Source organism: Monodon monoceros, unplaced genomic scaffold (genome assembly GCF_005190385.1).
Source record: "Monodon monoceros isolate NGI ecotype Baffin Bay Population unplaced genomic scaffold, NGI_Narwhal_1 Super_Scaffold_12, whole genome shotgun sequence".
Taxonomy (NCBI): Eukaryota; Metazoa; Chordata; class Mammalia; order Artiodactyla; family Monodontidae; genus Monodon; species Monodon monoceros.
In genome coordinates, this window is record NW_021703768.1 from 169,147,237 (window position 1) to 169,165,701 (window position 18,465).

The following is an 18,465-nucleotide window of genomic DNA, read 5'->3' on the forward strand; positions in this document are numbered from 1 at the left end:
TGAATGCACAAACTGTCCCCAAAAGTCTGAGTTTATGTCCGAAGACAAATGGCTTCCCAGTCTCCTAGCCCACAGCTTCCCAACTGTCCAGGACCCCTCATTTCCTTGCTGGAATCCAGGTGTAAGGATCTGACCTGGCTAGGGGATGGATGATGGGGGATGTCTGCATCCCTTGCTTTTATTCTGCAAAAATCAGGACACTCAGCAAAGGGCCTTTGAGCAAGGGAGGAAGGAAGGAGCTTGAAAGGGAGAGTCTGGGTTTACAAATCAACAACAAACAGCGTGGGCCCTGGGATGCAACCTAGTTCCTAAGGAGTTCATCCACATGAGCTGGGGGCCTCAAGAAGGTGATGTTCCGTTCAAGGTTCTGATCTCAGGCTCCAGTTCTCAAATCCTCAGTTTAAAAGCCAGCCGGGATCTGAAGTAGACTGGGCTTGTATCCCGGAGGCCTTAGGTGTCAGGTCTTAGGTCCTTGGAAGGCTCAATGGGCGGAGCCTGAAGACCTGAATCCGAAGGATGCTGGGGCGGGGCCTAAACCCGAGGGGAGTGGCCAATCCTGGTCCTTCAAACAAGAGGGCAGAAACTGGCATTCAGGGGTCGGGACCTGGACCTCAGGGGGCGGGATCAGACCCTCCAGGGGCGGAGCCTTGCCTTAAGTGGGTGTGACCTGCGCCACAAGGCTGCTTAATGAGCCTGGACTTCGACGGGCGTGGTCTATGCCCTCAGGATCTTGAGGGCGGGGCCTGGGCCCTCGGGGGCGGAACCTGGGCCTCTCTGGGCGGGGCTTGGGCCCCCGGGGATCCTCAGGGGCGCGCCGACCCCGCAGGCCCGCGGAGGCAGCGGCTCCACCTTGAGCCAGATGCCATCCTCCGTGCGCAGAATGAGCTCGGGCTTCCGCCGCACCTTGCGCGTTCGGTCCACGCTCAGGCGGAAGCGCAGCAGCGTCAGCGCCACGGCCACGCGCATCTCAGCCATGGCGAAGCTCTGTCCGATGCAGTTCCTGAAGGACGGGGAACAGGGAGCTCAGGCCCAGCCTCTGTGTGTGCGGGGTCCCTGGGATGTGGTAAATGACCTCCCCCTCTGAACCCCAACTTCCAGACAAAGGCATCATAGAGCCATTAGGAGCATGTGAGCCCAGAACTCAGGGCCTGGCATACAGTAGATAGTTGGTACCCATGGATGATATAGCAGAATCTGATTTGGGGGCTTCCTGGTGTATTGAGGGCACGAAAAGGGTACCGGATTGGCGGGGACACCCGAGTGGACGTGGTTTCTGCTCCTGATGGGTGCATCCCTGATCTTCCACTGACCTCGATGTTCCTCCTACGCTTCACCTGGACTGGGGAAAACAGAAGTTACCTGGGTCCTGCAGAGAAGGGCATGTAAGCCAGCGGGGAGCGCTGCTGTGGGTTGTCCGGGTCAAAGCGATAGGGGTTGTACACCTAGGCAAGAGCAGACTGGGGGTGAGCCTGAGGGCTGGTTCAGCCATCCCAACCTGGTTCCCGCCCTCAGCCTCTGGGTACCAGACCAGCAGGACAGAGAGAACCTCATTACAATCCAGCCACACCTGTCTCCTTCCCATTCCCACCACAGGGCCTTTGCACTTGCTGTTTCCTTCATGTGGAACACACTTTTCCCTGCTCCTCACTCTTCAGTGTGAATGTTTTCAGTTTCAGCTCAAACATCTCTTCTTTGGTAAGGCCTTTCCTCACGGTGTGAGCTAAAGTTCTCTCCCCCACCCCCCGACCCACTCCAGTTTTGTTTCCTTTGCGCATTTATCAATATCCAAAATGATCTTGTTTATCAGCTTATTTTATTCCTCTGCACTTCACTGTGAGCTCCGTGAGAGCAAAGTCAGTATCTTCCTCTGTCCTCAGTGCCCAGCACTGGGTCTGACACATGGTAGATGCTCAATAAAGATTTGCTGGTGTAATGAATTAAGAGTGAATGGGTGAATAGATGGGAGGAGGACTCAAGCCCTACACCCAGCCCTGCCATCTGGCTCCCTGGGGAGGAGGGGAGGGGAGGGGAGGCCTTGCTGACCAAGGACTGCCCCTTCTGAGAAGAAAGAAGCTGAGAGAAGAGAGGGTTGGGGCAGGAGCTCACCTTGGAGTCAGGCCACACTGTAGGGTTATGGTGGGTCCCATAGATGCTGACTAAGCAAATGATTCCTGTGGGGAGGGGTGGGGTCATTGGGTCAGTGGAACCGAGGGAAACCAGGACCTCCTCTGGAGACCTACGCCTCCCTGGCTCTCCCTGAAGCCATGCTATTCCCACAAGCCATCTGCCACCCTTTCCTGCCCATCCTTTCCTAAAAAATTCTGCTGCCCCATCCACTGCCCCTGCTTCTCCATAAGAGGTTCCCATCACCATCTTTCTAGCTGCCATCCTGGCCACACGGGGATCTTTCTCACTCATATATCTGACATTGCTCCTCCTCAGCTCAAATACCTCCCATGGCTCCCTACTGCCCTGAGGATCAAGTTCAAGTGCCTCAACCTGGCATTCAAGGCCTTTCACTGTCTGCACCCTGAGGCTCTGCTCCATAAACATGCTCTCATTTCCAACCCGCAAGCCTCACCTCTCACGTTACCTCTTCCAGGCAGCCCTCCCTGCATTCCATCCCAGATACACCCATCTCCCTGCATTCCACCCCCAGATACAGCCATCGCTCCTTATTTGGGGTTGCTCCAGCCTCTGTCCCTCCCTTTAGCCCATTCCTCACCCCATGTGTCTGGGAATGTCTGTGCCCTGATGTATCTTCCCCAGTCTGGGTGGTACTCAAAGCTTGGGCCTGGGGATGAGGCTTCTCTAGATGCCCAGCATCACCCAGGACAGGACCTGGTCTCCAGGGAATATCTGGCAACGGAATGAAATCAACCCTTCCCTACCTGCACCCTCACAGGACCCACCCTGCCACACACACTCCTTCCTTTCTGCTTGGACTCACCAACCTCTATCTCCCCAGCATACACACAAAACTGAGTCTCCCCCATCACCCCAGAAGCAACAGGCTATAAACTGCCTACAGGGACGGTGCACCTGGGGCAGGCATGGCCAGGACCCCATGGGCAATAGAGCAGGCAGGCAGCAGGGAGCACATAGAGGGCACCTTTGGGGATGATGCGCCCATCTGGGAGCTTAATGTCCTCCGTGCAGCGGCGGGAGATCAGGGTCACAGGTGGGAACTGGCGGAGGCTCTCCTTGATGCACAGAGTGGTGAAGGACAGCTGGGTTAGGTCATCCCTGGGGAATGTGGAACAGTGGGTAACTAGGGTCCAGGCCATGGTGCCACTCCCTTCCCCAGACACATATACACACACATGTGCACAGGCAATTAGGAGCAGCTGCAGGAAACCAGTCCAGGATCTCAGACTTGCCCCAACTTCAGGCATTTGCAGTTGTGCCCTGCACACACCTCTAACCCTCAGCAAGTAAAATATCTGACCCCTGACCAATCAGAGCAGCACTAGCCGGACGTCTGTGAGCCCAGCATTAACCCTTTAACTGATGAATTATGTGGAGGTCAGGGGGCATCCCTGGGGAGGTGCCAGGACAGCCAGGGGGACCTGGGGTAGCAGCAATTTACCAGCCTGTATAGATCAATTTCAGTATTTATAAACCCATACATCCTCTTCTTACTGTACATTAGCTTTTTTTCCTTTGGAATTCAGGGCAAAAAAAGCTGGATTAATTATAACCCTTGGTTAATGATCTAGATTGTTTTCTTTACACTAACTGGTTATCTTTCATAGAAACTCTCTGTTGCTACCATAAAGGGCAAATGGCATGCCCGGCATAAAGGTATCCATAAATATAAACACCACTGGGAGAACAGAAGACAGTTGTTAAATTCTGGCTAGATACCACCTCCTGCCCAATTCTCAGAACCTGAGGTATCTTCTCCCTTTGTTAAAAAGGCAGATTAGCAAGGATTAGCAAGGTGTTAAAGACACAATGGCACCAACTGAAAGTGTCTCCCTGAGGTCATAATCCAAATGGCTGACAATGAACCAAAAGGAACTTTCTCGCTGTTCAATGCTGTGTTTTCTTTGCATCGCCCAAAATCAGCTCCACACAGCACACATCTGAAGTAAATCGGATTATTATTCCTGATTCTTACACTTCCCCCCACATTGGAATTTTACACTATGCCCTTTGCCGTGTGATTCTGAGTATCTTCTGCTTGGATGGCTGGAGCATATGTCCCACCCCATTCATGGTGGGATTGGCCAGATGACTTGCTTTTTTTTTTTTTTTTTTTTTTTTTGTGGTACGCGGGCCTCTCACGGTTGTGGCCTCTCCCGTTGTGGAGCACAGGCTCCGGACGCTCAGGCTCAGCGGCCATGGCTCACGGGCCCAGCCGCTCCACGGCATGTGGGATCCTCCCGGACCGGGGCATGAACCCGTGTCCCCTGCATCGGCAGGCGGACTCTCAACCACTGTGCCACCAGGGAAGCCCTAGATGACTTGCTTTAGCTAATGGAATGTTACATTGCAAGCAGAGGTTTTAAGTTGTGTGGTTCTTTGTGCTTCTGGAGTCTGTCTTGAGGATAACATGCCCAGCGTGGCTGCTCGTCCATGAAAAATGAGGAGACGTGGAAAAAACCTGAACCCAAACCTAAGCTAGGAAGCATCTCCACTCAACTCAGTGCAGCCCCGAGTAACAAGAGTAATATGCAGACAAGAGCAAGAAATATGTGCAGACAAGAGCAATAAATAAATGCTTGCTGCAAACCACTGAACTTAGGGGGCTGTTTGTTAGGCAGCATTATTGCAACCGTTGCTGACTAAGACACTCTTAACTCCTGCATTATGAGGTAGGCGTGACTTGTCATCCCCGATTTACAGTTGAAGAAGTTGAAATTCAAGAAGCTTAAGTGACTTGTCTGAGGTTAGACAGTCAGTAAGTGGTAGAGCACAGAGATTTATACTCAAGGCTTTGAACTCAACCTGCCCCCACCACCCCCATGACCCCAGACTAACCACTCCAGTTCCTCCAGCTCCCGACCTTTCATGACTTCCTGGATCTCTTCCCGGCACTTCTCCTGGTACTCTGGGTACTTGGCCAAGTTGAACAGCACCCACGAGAGCCCGCTGGATGTCGTGTCATGACCTGCAGGCAGATAAGGAGCTTAAATGGATGCTGCGCAAAGAGAGAGGAGATGCTGTATTCAGACAATGGGGCCCCTTCCCATCCTTCCCCAGCCACACCCCATGTCCTCACCTTCAAACATGAAGGTGTCTGCCTCAGCTCGGATGTCCTCATCTGACAGTTCCTTCCCATCTTCATCCTGGAATGGGCAGCAGACTCTGCTCATCTCACTTCATCCCACCCGCCACATCCTAGGAGTTCTTCCAAAGTCAAGACACCCCCTTCTTTATCTTAAGCCAAGCTGCAGGGGAAAGGATTCCAGGCAGATAGATGTATGCAACTTGTCTAAGAAAGATGGAAAGAGAGCCAAAGATGAGAGGAAGAAGGGACTTTGTATTTCTTCAGCAGCTCCTAGCGCCAATCATCCTGCCAGATGCCTGACAACCATCTTGTGATCAGGTCTTACGATCATCATGCTGTAAATGAGGAAACTGAGGCTCAGAGGGAAGACTTAGATGACTAAGGTCAAACATCCATGAAGCAGCAGAGCTATTATCGAGCCAGAATCCAGGACTGTCTGAATCCAGAACCCAGGTGCTGCTCAGAAACTCCACAGAAGCACCACAAATAGGTGACCACCTATCTCTGCAAGTGTCACATTTCTTCAAGGTCTTGTATTGCATCTTTGTATTGTGAACTGAATTCTGTCCCTCCCCAGCCCCACCCCAGAACCCTTAAGTTGAAATCCTAACCCCCAGTACCTCAGAATGTGACCTAATTTGGAGATAAGCCTTTTGCAGACGTGATTAAGTTACAATGAGGTCATTAGGGTTGGCTCTAATCCAATATGACTGGTGTCCTTATAAGAAGAGGAGATGAAGACACAGACATGCACAGAGGGAAGACAATGTGAAAACACAGGTGAAGACAGCCAGCTACAAGCCAAGGAGAGAGGTCTCAGAAGAAACCAACACTGAGAAAATTTATTTCTGTCATTTAAGCCACCCAGTGTGTGGCGCTTTTTTACGGCAACGCTGACGAATGAATAAAGTCTTACGTGTTTTGCATCTGCCTGCATTCTAAATCCATGTAAGTTTGGATGTTTATCATTTTGCACAATTGCTGCAACTCATGAGGAGGCTGTCCTGGGCAGAGCTCCACCCTCCAGGGTCCAGCCTCACCCTGGCCAGGAGCAGCACATCTATGAAGTCCAAGGTCTTGCCCTGCTTGGCCTTAAGCCAAGCCTCAGCCCCCAGCTGGTGTAGCGCCCGCCGCCGCTCCTGGATGACCTCCGTGGTGAAGTGATGCACGGTGTCACAGGCCTGCCGGAAACGCCGTCCGTCTGCTGTACGGTAATAGATGAAGTCAATGTGGTGATGCAGGCGATACTGACGCCGGACCACCAGTGCGCTCAGCTCAATGATGGCCGAGATGTAATCACTCATCTTCCTGCCAGGGAGAAGAAAGGCCATGAGCAAAGCCCCGTACCCTAAGACAAGCTTCCTCTCCCAAAGGGCAGGTTACAAAGAGAGGCCCTGAATTAACTCTATTTTCTTATTTCCTTGTATACTTGATGCTCTGCCATCTGGCGCCTCACTGACTGGAGAGATACCACCCCTCCCAGGACTAGCCATTTCTTAGAGATAGCAAATGACTCACCCAGGAGCATGCCTTTCTTTTGCAAACCAGCCAATCCGGAGTCCATACTCCAAACATTATTGGGTTGAGCCACTATCCCCCTGCCTTAATCACCCCAGGGCCAGGCACTGGATAACTTGGGGGCACCCCTGTGCCCCAGAGCCTGCTGAAATTATTCAAACTAGCCAATCTTAAGCCTACATACCCTGCCTTTCCCATTGCTTCCTGTAGAACACCCCCAAAAATGTTTTGGCCATGCTTTCTTCTGGGGCTTCCTTCCCCATGTGGCCCTGTGTGGTGTGGCATGCCCCCTCATCTTGGGAGCGGTAAGTAACAAACTGTCTTTTCAATGGCAATTTTTCTTGATCTGTTTCTAGGTACATTTTAAAACAGGCCCAAAGAGGGATGAGGACTTCTAAATAGATGTAGCATCACTAAACTTAAATGGCTACAATCCACAGAGTGGGAGAAAATATTTGCCCATCATATACCTGATGAGAAGCTTGTATCTAAAATATATAAAGCACTCTTAAAACTCAATAATAAAAGAGACAAATAACCCGATTTTAAAATGGGGAAAGAATATAATAGACATTTCTCCAAAGAAGACATACAACTGGGCAACAAGCATACGAAAAGGTGCTTAACAGCATTGGCTATTAGGGAAATGCAAAAAAAAAAACTACAATGAGATACCACTTTACCCCAACTGGATGGCTACAATCAAAAAGACAGATAATAGCAAGTGTTGATGAGGGTGTGGAGAAACTGGAGCCCTCACATACTGCTGGTAGGAATGTAAAATGGTGCAACCAACTTATGGAAAAAGTCTGGCAGTTCCAAGAAAGTTAAACATAGAATTATCATATAGCCCAGTAATTTTACTCTTAGGTATATACTCAAGAGAATTTAAACCATTCACACAAAACCTTGTACACAAATGTTTATAGCAGCATTGCTCATAATAGCCAAAAAAATGGAAACAACCTTAATGTCTATGAACAGGTGACTGGATAAGCAAAACGTGGTATTATGTGGTAAATGGAATATTATTCAGCAATTTTTAAAACGAATTATTGATAATTCAACTACAGCATGGTTGAATCTGAAAACAATATGTTGACTGAAAGAAACCAGAAACAGAAGTCTGTGTAATTCCATCTATATGAAATTTCCATAAAAGACAAATCTATAGAGACAGAAGGAAGATTAGTTATTGCCTAGATCTGGAAGGGAAGTGGGAAGTGGGAGATGAGTGCTAAAATGTACAGGGTTTCTTTTGGGTGAAAATATTCTAAAATTGATTATGGTGATGGTTGCACAACCCTGTGAATATACTAGAAACCATTGGTTGTATACTTTAAATGGGTGAACTGTATGGTATGTCAATTACACCTCAGTAAAGTTCTCATTAAAAAAAAGAAAGAAAGAAAAACTAAATTGCAGGGGGCAGGATTGCAAAGAGCTGTCCTTAGTTCTGAAGCATGCTTGTTGTTTTCATGCACTAATCACCAACTGGCATTTTCTTGTTTATTTGTTCATGGTTACTGCCTGTCTTCCCACTAAAATGTAAGTTCCAGATGAGCAAGACCTTATCTGTTTTGCTGACCACTGTATTCTACTCTAGAGCTGGCACACAGTAGGCACTCGATAAATATTTCTTGGATCAATTAACGAATTAATTACTAAGGCCATCTGCACCTTACCCAACGGAAACAAGACCGCTAGAAGGCCCTGAGTAACAAAGTCAGCATCTTGTTATTGAGGACCTACTATGTGCTACAAACTTGACAGTCATTATGTCCCTTATTCCTTATATCCCCACTTAGACTGTAAGCTCCAAGGAATTGGGCTTAGTGCTTACCACCATATCCCCAGTGGCTAGCATAGTGCCAGGCACATAGTAGGTACACAACAAATATTTGATGAATGAATGAATGAACCAGAGCTATGGTTATTTCACTCATTCAACAAATATTCACTCGACATCCCTCATGTGCCAGGGCAGTGCTATATCATTTTATGCTTTAAACATCTCTCAGAAGGTCAGGGATTGTCATCCCTATTTCACAAAGAAACTGAGGCTCAGAAAGTGTGGGGAGGGTCTTTCCAAAGACCACGTACCTTCTGTGGAGGAATGAGTGAAACTAGCGTCTACCGAGCACCTACTGTATGCCATGCTATCGACTCACATTATCCCCCTATAATTCTCATACGATGACTGTGGGGATGGGATGGAGATGTGCACTTGCGGGATGAGGAAACAGGCTCAGAGAGGTGATGTCAGTTTCCCGGAACCACACAGCCTGTCAGTGACAGAGCACCAGCCGCGCAGGAGTGCCTAACAGCTAAGAGTTTCCTTTCTCCTCTCGTCACCTCGCCCCTGGAGCAGCTGACCCTATGTTCCCCAGGGAGGCCACACTCACTCCTGGCAGTTGCTGTTGTAGCTGAAGACGCATTTCTGAAGACTGTCCAGGGTCATGAGGCTGACATGCTCAAACATGTCAAGGGAGACTTCTGAGCCTTCTGCCAAGCGCTGCCATTTAGCCTGGAAGAGAAAGACACGTGGCAAATGGGTACGGAGACCACAGACCTTCAGCCGGGCTGACAATGACCCAGCTGCAAGTTCACTACAAGACCACTTTATACATAAAGGAAGTGAGGCTTCCTGGCATCACATGGTTTGCCCATGAGCTGGAGCCTGGACCAGCCTCACTTCCAGGATACCCTCTTCCCAAGAAACCTTGGGACTCACATGCATGATATCGGTGCACTGGTTGAAGATCTTCATGTAGGGCTTCAGTATGTCAAAGTGGAAGGCAGGTGTCAGCAGGCGGCGGTGCCGGCTCCACTTGTCACCTTTGCTGAGCAACAGCCCATCTCCTGGACCCAGAAGACCAAGGTTAAGGACCTCACCAACAAACCCCACACCCTGCCCCCTCTTTCCTGAAGCCCCAGCTCCAGGCTACCCAGTGTCGAGCTCACCCAGCCAAGGTTTCAGAAAGCCATAGAAAAGGTCATCCTTGGGGGCAACGGCAGCTGTGGAGAGAGAAGAGGTGATGATGTCTCAAAACAGAGTTCTGACCCTTGACCTCTGCTTATGACCTCCTTGGGCCTCCACTTTGGGCTCTCACCTCCCACGTCACCCCTCCAGTCCAATCCTCCACACCTGCCCCAAAGAGAGCTTTATAACATGTTGATCTGAACGTGAGCCTTCCCTGCTCAAACACCTCCCATGGCTCCCTAAAATCTTTGTAAAAATGTTCAAGCTCAGGCTAGCACTGAGGGCCCTGCCCTAGCTTGCTGCTATATGCCTCTCCCATCTCATCCTTCAGCATACACCAAATAACCCCACACGTTGTCCCTCACTTCCAAATCTTTGCCCAGGCTGTGCTTTCTCTCCAGTATGGCTTTCTTCACCTGATTCTTCTCCTAACCCACCCCCTCTTTTCTGCCAACTCAGGCCATCTGAATTACACCTCCTGTGCTCCCAGCCTCCAGCCTCGCCCTTTCCAGTCTGTCCTGTACCCTAGACCCAGGGGGATCTTACTTGACTCTAGATCTGACCATGTCCTTTTCTGCCCACACCCCCATCAGCCTCAAGCACAGCTGCTCAGCCCATTTACAAAGCCTTGAATGACATATCCCAGTCCAGACCATTCTCAGAACACCTCTCTCCTCCACCACAGCCACCCCTTCCCGCACACACCCAACTTGCTAACATCATAGAACTTTTCTCAGGTCCTTGAAAAGCTGTGTTCCCTCTCTGTTCTGAGTCTTTCCATCAGGTGTCCTCTCTGCCTCCAACACTCTTTCCTCATTCTTCCAGTCTCTGCTTGGATGCCATTCCCTCTCCCACCAATCACTCTGGATTGTATCCATCCAGTTACAAGCGCTTTGAAGGGAGGGAACTTGTTGATCACTAACATATTGGTGCTAAATAAATTTTTATTGTATGAATGAATTAACCAATCAAAGGATGAATGAATGAGAACTATCAATGGGTAGTTGGATGGGCGGTTGGATGGTTGGATGGATGGATGGATGAATGGATGGATGGATGGATGAATGCATAGATGGATGGATGATGGGTGGGTGGGTGGTTGGATGGATGAGTGAATGCATTCCCTTTCTATGTGCTGAATAGATCTGGGACAGAATGGGTAGGGCCCAGGAAGGAAGTACCTGAAACTCAAGTAATGTCACTTTTACCTGAGATATGATTCAGCCACCTACACTCCCCAGGCATTGGCCGATTGTATGCACAATCATCTGTCCACTCGTTCTCCCATTCTACACACCTGTGCTGCCACCTTTCTGTGCCCAACCCATGCTGGGGCCCCAGAGATGGCTCAGCTCCACACCCTGCCTGGAGGAGCTCTGGGTGTAGTGGGAAAGGGAAGCAGAGACATGCCATGTAATTAGCAAGAAGGTAGAATGTGTGCCAGGAGCAGAGGGAGGCACAGAGAAAGGGTTACTAGAAGTCAAGGCAGACTTCCTGGAAGAGGCAGCTTTGAAGGAGGAGGTGGGAGTCTAGTCACTCCTCTCCTCTCTGGGCTCTGGACTCCACGCTAGGACCTTCAGAGGTCTTTCTGACACACAAACTTGTCCAATGGCTATCCTGCTCAAATACCTCCTATGGCTCCCTAACACCCCCAAGATAAAACACAAGCTCCTTCACTTTGTACCTAGGTGCTCTGAGTCCAGCTCCTGTCTCATTTCCTACTTCTCCCCACATGTCATCTTCACTCCAGACACCCCAAGTCACCTGAATTCCCCTGGCATTTTCACACATCTGCACTTTTGCACTTAGGACCCTCTACCTGGGACCTCTCATCAGGCAAACTCCTATGCATCCTTCAAAGCCCAGTTTCACTGATGCCTCCTCCAGGAAACCTTCTCCAAACCTTCTCTCCAGCCAAACCCTTGCTCTGTCATCCTCAGGTCCCTCCTCTAATCCAACCCTCAGCACTCAATGCCAGGAGAGCCTGTGTCCAGGCTGCCTCTCCCATCACTTTCCCCTCCAGTAACAAGGAGGTGGTAACATCTACCCTGAAGAAGGTCGTATAAGAAAAGCCCCCACAAGTGCCCAGCAGGAAGCTGCATATTACTGTGATTGAGAGCTTGGCCTCTGGGCCGGCCAGGTCTGGGTTCAAATCCCAGCCCTAACTGGTTCTGTAAACTTGGGCAAGAAAATCGAACAATCCTGCCTACCTCATGGCAACCCTACAAAAAACTCAATGAACTAATGTGCTCCTGGCACACAGTAGGTGCTCATTAAATATTCATGCACATAAATGAATACCTAACCAACTGTTGGCTATTTTTACTACTGTGACTATAATTATTGCTCAGTTGTGTCAAGAACTTGTGAGATGAATAGCTGGGTCCCCAGCTCACAGCAGGACCCTAATAGGGAAAAATGAATGCGCAGACACCATGGAAAACAGTTTGGTGGTTCCTTGAAAAGTTAGACATAGAGTTCCCACGTGACCCCACAATTCTACAGCTAGGTACCTACCCAAGAGAAATGAAAATATATGTCTAAAACTTGTACACACATGTTCATAGCACCATTATTCATAACAGCCAAAAGGTAGAAACAACACAAATGTATGTCAGCAGATGAATGGATAAGCAAATATGGTATATCCATACATCCATACAATGAAATATTGCTCAGCCTTAAAAAAGAATGAAGTCCTGATCATTGTTACAATGAGGATGAACCTCAAAAACTATTCTGAGTGAAAGTCAGCTGCAAAGGACCACATTTTGTATAATTCCTTTCCTATGATATACCCAGAAAAGGAAAATCCATGGGGACAGAAAGTGTTTACCACTGGATGAAGAGAAGGGGGAATGGTAAGTGATAACTTAATGGCTATGGAGTGTTTTATGGGGTGATGAAAAGGTTTTGAAACTCGGGAGACGTGACGGTTGTACAACATTGTGAACACACTAAACACCTTACACTTTAAAATAAGTAATTATATGGTATGTGATTTCCGCTCAATTTTTAAAATGAGTATATGAAAACAAGCTACAATTCAATGCCTGTATATCCTGCCTTGTCTTCTATAAAGCATTCTCACCTACTTTCTCTGTATATCCCAAATGCCCCTTAAAAGATGAAGAAACAGAGGTTCTAAGAAGATCCATGCCTTTCTCAGGGCCCATCAGCTATGTGGGTTTAAGCCTAGAGGAGCAAACCCCCGAGATGTGGTCCCAAGGAGGCCCCAATAGGGGATGGAATTTACGACTTAGGACCAGGTCTGTCCAATCTCAGGCAGACAGGCATGGAGGGGCCCGGACACCTTGGGGCCAGGAGGCCTGATGCCAAGTTGCCTCTCCTGACTCACACAGCACCACCCTCTCCAAGCTGGAGGCTACCATCCAGCTCCTCCAGTGGGGGAGGCACTGGATATCCTGCCTGTCCTGAGAGAGGGCAGGGGAGAGGAGAAAAAGAGGCCTGAGCATCTACTAAATTGCCAAGCTTATGATGGGGGCTTTACTCCCTGGTCTACTTGGAGTCTCATAACCATGCAGGGTGACACTCAGAAAACAGATGCTCTGAGCTGGTGGAGAGGGGAGGGAGGGGGAAAGAAAGAAAGAAAAAAGATATTAAAAAGGCAGAAGAGAGAAAACCTTTATCAGCACCAACCCACACTATATTACTGACTCTTCACAACCACCCTATTTTACAGATCAGAAACTGAAGCCCTGAGAAGCTAGATGAATTGCTGGGTCACACAGCAAGTACATGCTCCAGGCTGGATTCAAACCCAGCCCACCCAAGTCCTGGCCCAGGACTCTTTCCACAACTTGGTGCCCATCCCTTGGAAGAGTCACCCTTCCCAGCGTCCAGGTTTCCCTCTTTGTTCATTGGGGATGGTCATTCCCTTACAAATGCAATAATGACATTGAGGGATGAGGAGGGCAGAGCTGGGAAAGGGAAGGATGGCAGCCCCTTCCTCCTCCATGGCTCAGGGGGCAGCCTTGAAGGTGGTCTCCATACGTATGTTTGAAGACACCAAAGCTGAGGCCAGAGGTCCTAAAATTCCTGGAGCCCTTTATTTCCCATCCTTCCTCTCTCAAATGTCCCCTTATGCCTCTGGAGATGCCCAGGTACATGCGAGGCCACCCTGAGGGCCCAGAGCCCCTCTTATGAGGAAGATAGTGCTAGGCACAGACACATTCAGTGCTAAATGGTTAGGAGTGAGAATGGGAGAGTCTAGAGGAGAGACCTATGGTCTGTCTGGGGGAATCAAGGAAGGCTTCCTGGAGGAGAAGGTCATTAGAGCTGCAAGTTGAAGCCTGAGCAAGAGCTTGCCAAGCACACTTGGGAATCCTGCACCTTGAAATAGGTGTGGATGGCAGAAGGGAGAAGCAATCCTTCTACCTCTCCCTCTCTGCCAGTCAGGGCCAGCCTGAAGGCTGCGATAGCCACAGTGGGAGTGTCAGAACCCAAATGATAGGAGTGCCATGGCTTAAAATTGAGCAACAACCATTTAACAAAAGCTTGGGCAAACAACTGCCTATCCGGACATGTCTGCTCTGACTCTGAGAGGTGAACATTCTCTAAAAGTTCCTGGGAATGTTATTGTCACGCCTTTTCCCATGCTGTTCCCATTATCTGTATTGCCATCGTGGCTTTGGTAAACTCCTATTCATCCTTCAAATGGCCCTTCTTCTGGATTGCCCACCTGCCTAGAAACCCAGGTAGGCTTGGGGGGTTGAGGGTTTACTCATCACTCAGAGGCCCAGCCCACCTACCTGAGGCGCCCACCAGGGGCTTGATGTAGTCAGGGTGCACCAGAACCAACAGTGGCAGGACAGGTCCTATCCACACCAGGATCACATGGTGCATGCTGTCCAGCACCCTCTTCTCATCTTGGAGGCCTGTCTCATTCGGGAGATACTGCAGAGGGTGGTAGAGAAGGGTAGTGAGAAGGTGTCCAGCCCTGGCTTCCCCCACCCCTTCCCTCCCACCACTTCCCCTGCCCTCAAAACAAGCCGGGAAGAGCTGTATGATTGTGGGCAGTTGGCTGCACCTCACTGAGCCTCCATTCCCTCATCTGAAAACTGGGGGAAAAGTCAACTCCCCTTCTGAGGGTAGCTGAGAGGATTCATGGAATAGCAAAGTGGAAGAGCCCCAGCACAGGGCCTGACACACGGCTGGTGTTCAAGAAATAAAAGCAGTAAGAGTAAACACAATAATGATAACAGTTGGCACTTAATCTAGTACCTCTACGTTCGTAACAAAATATTACTAGTATTGTTCTCTTTAACACATACACGTGCTTGCAGTTGGGTGCTGCTGTGGGCATTTTTTCAACCCACACAAGAACCCTATGACGTAGTTGCTACTATTTTCCCCATTTTATTTTACTCCGAAGGGTCAAATGATTTGTCTTAAGTTACAGGTGAGTAAAGCGACTGTCCTGGTTTGGGCTTCCCTAGAAGCAGGACCTGAGACAAGGGTTCTAGGGCAAGCAGTTTATTTGGGGGGTGATCCCCAGAAACATGGGTGGGGAGAGGAGAAGTGAGATAGAGAGGAAAGGCAGCCAGCAAAGAGTTGTCAAGGGAATTACTCCCATGGGCAACTGGGGCTCAGTCCCATTGGGGATCTCTGGGGGACATCCATCTCAGAGTCAACCCACCTGAAGGTGAGGGGGCTGGGGTGTTTTTATACCAACTCCCCTAGTCCCATAATCACCGGCTGAGGTTGAAGTTCACAGTCCGCCCGTGCAGAGTGGGCTTCAGCTGCTAGAGAAAGCCCTAGAACACAGGTGCTAGCAACTAGAAGTCAGCCCACTGCAGCCAGACATGGGCCGAGAGGATGTGCGCAGACACTGGCATCACCTGCCATAGTGGTAAAGCCAGGATTTGAACACAGGCCCCCAAGCTCCAAAACGCCTGCTCTTAACCAACATGTTCTATGAGGCAGAGCACTTCAGGCTCAATGTCAGATGGATCTGAGCTCAAATCCACCCTCAGCGGCTGTGTGATCTTGGGCAAGTCACCTAACCTCTCTGAGCCCCAAATATCGAATCCATAATATAGGGCAGGTCCATCCCTATTTCATAGGCTATGAGAATTGGGAGAGCTCAGATATAAAGGAGCCTAACCCAGTGCCTGGCCAATGGTAGGGTCCAGCAATTGTAGAATGAATGAATGAATGAACAAATGACTCCTCTCTGGTTTCTGTGTCTCCTTCTTGATCGGGTTCAGCCCTGAGCCTGTCCACACCCAAGGGAGATCATGGCATCATCCAGGTCTCATGGCCTGGGAGGCAGGATGGGCCCACGGGGTCAAGGCTGGACTTCAGAACTGGTGCTGGCCAACCGCCCATGGCACCAGAGGCTGGCCACTATTTCCAGGACCACCATCCATGCCAGAGGGCTTCCTGGAGCAAGGGCATTGGATATGGGGCATGAAAAATGAGTAGAAGTTCATCTAACAGAGAAGGATATTCTGGGCAGAGGGCACAGTTTCGGCAAAGGCCATGGAGGTGGAAAGTCAGAGGCTTGTTCCAGGAGCAGAAAGTCATTCCATGGGACTAGAGGGAGATGGTAGAACAGGTGAGGAGGTTGGGGGTTGGAGTCTAAAGGGACTTGAACTCCAGCTGAGAAGCTGGGACTTTCTCAGGACAGCAATGGGGAGCCATGGAGGGTGTATAAGCAGAGGAGGGACATGGCTGGATTCAGGAATCCTTCTGGGACCAGGATGAGGGATGGACTGGAGGGGTAAGACTAAAGGCAGGAGCCCAGGGAGGAGCCTGGACCATGGAACAGCAGGAGAGGAGGAGGCCTGAGCAGTGGTTGGAGAATGGGAAAGAGGGGGGAGATTCAGGTACAGCCAAAACTTGGTGAGTGCTGGCTGCAGGAGGATAATAAAATGAATGTTTCTTGCACTATTGAGTGGAAATGTCTCCTGCTTCCTTCTTCTGAGACACTCACTCCAAGCAGTATCTAAAATGTGTCTAGAATCACTTGTTACTTCCAGTCTCCGCAGGACCCGAGAATTGAGCACATACATCCACCGCGGTGTAGCAGGCTCAGTGCCCAGCATGCCACAGACACGACTTCAGGAATCGTTGAAACAATCCCACGAGATTATTAGGAATGATTATAGTTCCACGTTGCAGATGAATTATCTGAGGCACAGGGAGGTGAAATAGCTTGTCAGGATCACACAGGCAGCACATGGCAGAAACTGGCAAGTCCACACTGGTGACCATTGCCCCAAAGTGCCTCTCCAAAGTCTTCCTCCAAGTTCAGCATGAGGAAGGTCTCCACAACTGTCCCTCGGTTTCATCTAGGCCTGGAAGGGGGATCAGCTGAGTCCAGCAGGGAAATAGGGGCTGGACTCTGGCCCCAAAAGCCTCAGCACCCTCAGGAGTCTGACTTTCTCTCTTCTGACCTCTGAAGCCCTTTTAGAAAAGTCCAGCCTTTCTCATCCAGAAGCTAGAGGGGCAAGGGTAGACAGCTAAGATCAGGGACGCTGGAACCAGACAGCCTGGGTTTAAACCCAGACGCTGCCACTTACAAGCTCTGTGACCTAAGGCCAGCTACTTAACCTCTCTGTGCCATAGTATTCTCTGGAGAAAAAATGGAGATAGTCACAGGACCTACCTTCTAAGATTGTCAAGAGGACCAAATGAGTTAATATTTATAAAGTGCCTGAAATAATACCTGGAATATATATGTGAAATAAGAAATGAAATGAAAGAAAAGGGTTGGAATCCTCACCTGGGACCACAGCATTAAAGAGAAAGAGAGAGTGTGTGAAACCACATTGTGGGGTAGGTGAAGCAACAAAATCTACAGGGGTGCCCTGCCTCCCACTCTGGGATTTCACAAGCACTGGTACCTGTTGCTACAGCAATAGCCTGGAATTGTAGAGAGAACTTTAGAGTCAGCTCTGCCTCATCCAGGCTGTGTGATCCTGGGTTCCTGCTTGCCCTCTCTGAACCTCAGTCTCACTCAGATCCTGTAAAATGGGTCTGTTCATGGCTCCAACTAGATTCTTGGGGGGATGAGGGAAGCCAGCAGGTCCATCATCCTTACTGAACATCTGTACATTCCCTGCCCTGCCCAGCCCACCTGCCCAGCCACACACACCATGCCCAGGTGGCCCAACAGCCAGCTGCGCCGGGGCGGCTGGGGGAAGCAGCGCAGTCGGCAGCAGGTGATATAGAAGTGCCAGCAGAGCCTCAGGAACTGCAGCAGCAGACGGAAGAGGAAGAAGAGCAGGGAGAGAAGGAGCCCAGACAGGGCATACAAACGGAACGCTGTCTTCTCCAATCCCAGGAGGTGCAGCAGGTGCTCTGTGATGGGCAGCATCCTGGGGGGACACATAGGGTGGGGGTTAGTGCAGGTGGGAACCACCCTCTGGCCACATGTGTGCCATACACATGATGACCTGTGAAGCCAAGCGTGATGTGCCTGGCACATAGTAGGCACTCAATACATGTAAGTCCCAGACACCAAGGATGCTTCTTCCCAGAGCAGTGACCTCCAGCCAGCTGGCCCCACCCATATGCCCTCAGCCTTGACTTCTCAGGGCATCCCTCCCAACTTCTCTGCCCGTGCACAGGTGGCCAGAGTATTAGAAAATTGAAACAAACTCCCTCTCCTCCTTCTTGCCAAAAGTAGCTCTCAATCAACGACTGATGAGCGTTGCTGGATAAATAATCCAGCTCCTTTCCAGTGCAATGACCCTGAGGT

The 18,465-nt window shown here is 49.9% G+C and overlaps 1 protein-coding gene across 1 annotated transcript; it reads right to left on the reverse strand.

The window, feature by feature from the left end:
- Nucleotides 1-23: 23 nt before the first annotated feature.
- On the reverse strand, nucleotides 24-18,081 carry LOC114892429 (cytochrome P450 4F22). The gene is made up of 12 exons (XM_029217330.1): nucleotides 17,860-18,081; nucleotides 14,510-14,654; nucleotides 9,719-9,772; nucleotides 9,489-9,616; nucleotides 9,160-9,281; nucleotides 6,277-6,544; nucleotides 5,228-5,294; nucleotides 4,987-5,116; nucleotides 3,113-3,246; nucleotides 2,107-2,171; nucleotides 1,360-1,442; nucleotides 24-1,000 (listed from the first exon to the last, which is right to left on the reverse strand). The coding sequence occupies exons 1-12, from the start codon at nucleotides 18,079-18,081 to the stop codon at nucleotides 715-717; spliced, it is 1,704 nt and encodes a 567-aa protein (XP_029073163.1). The 3' UTR covers nucleotides 24-714.
- Nucleotides 18,082-18,465: the final 384 nt, after the last annotated feature.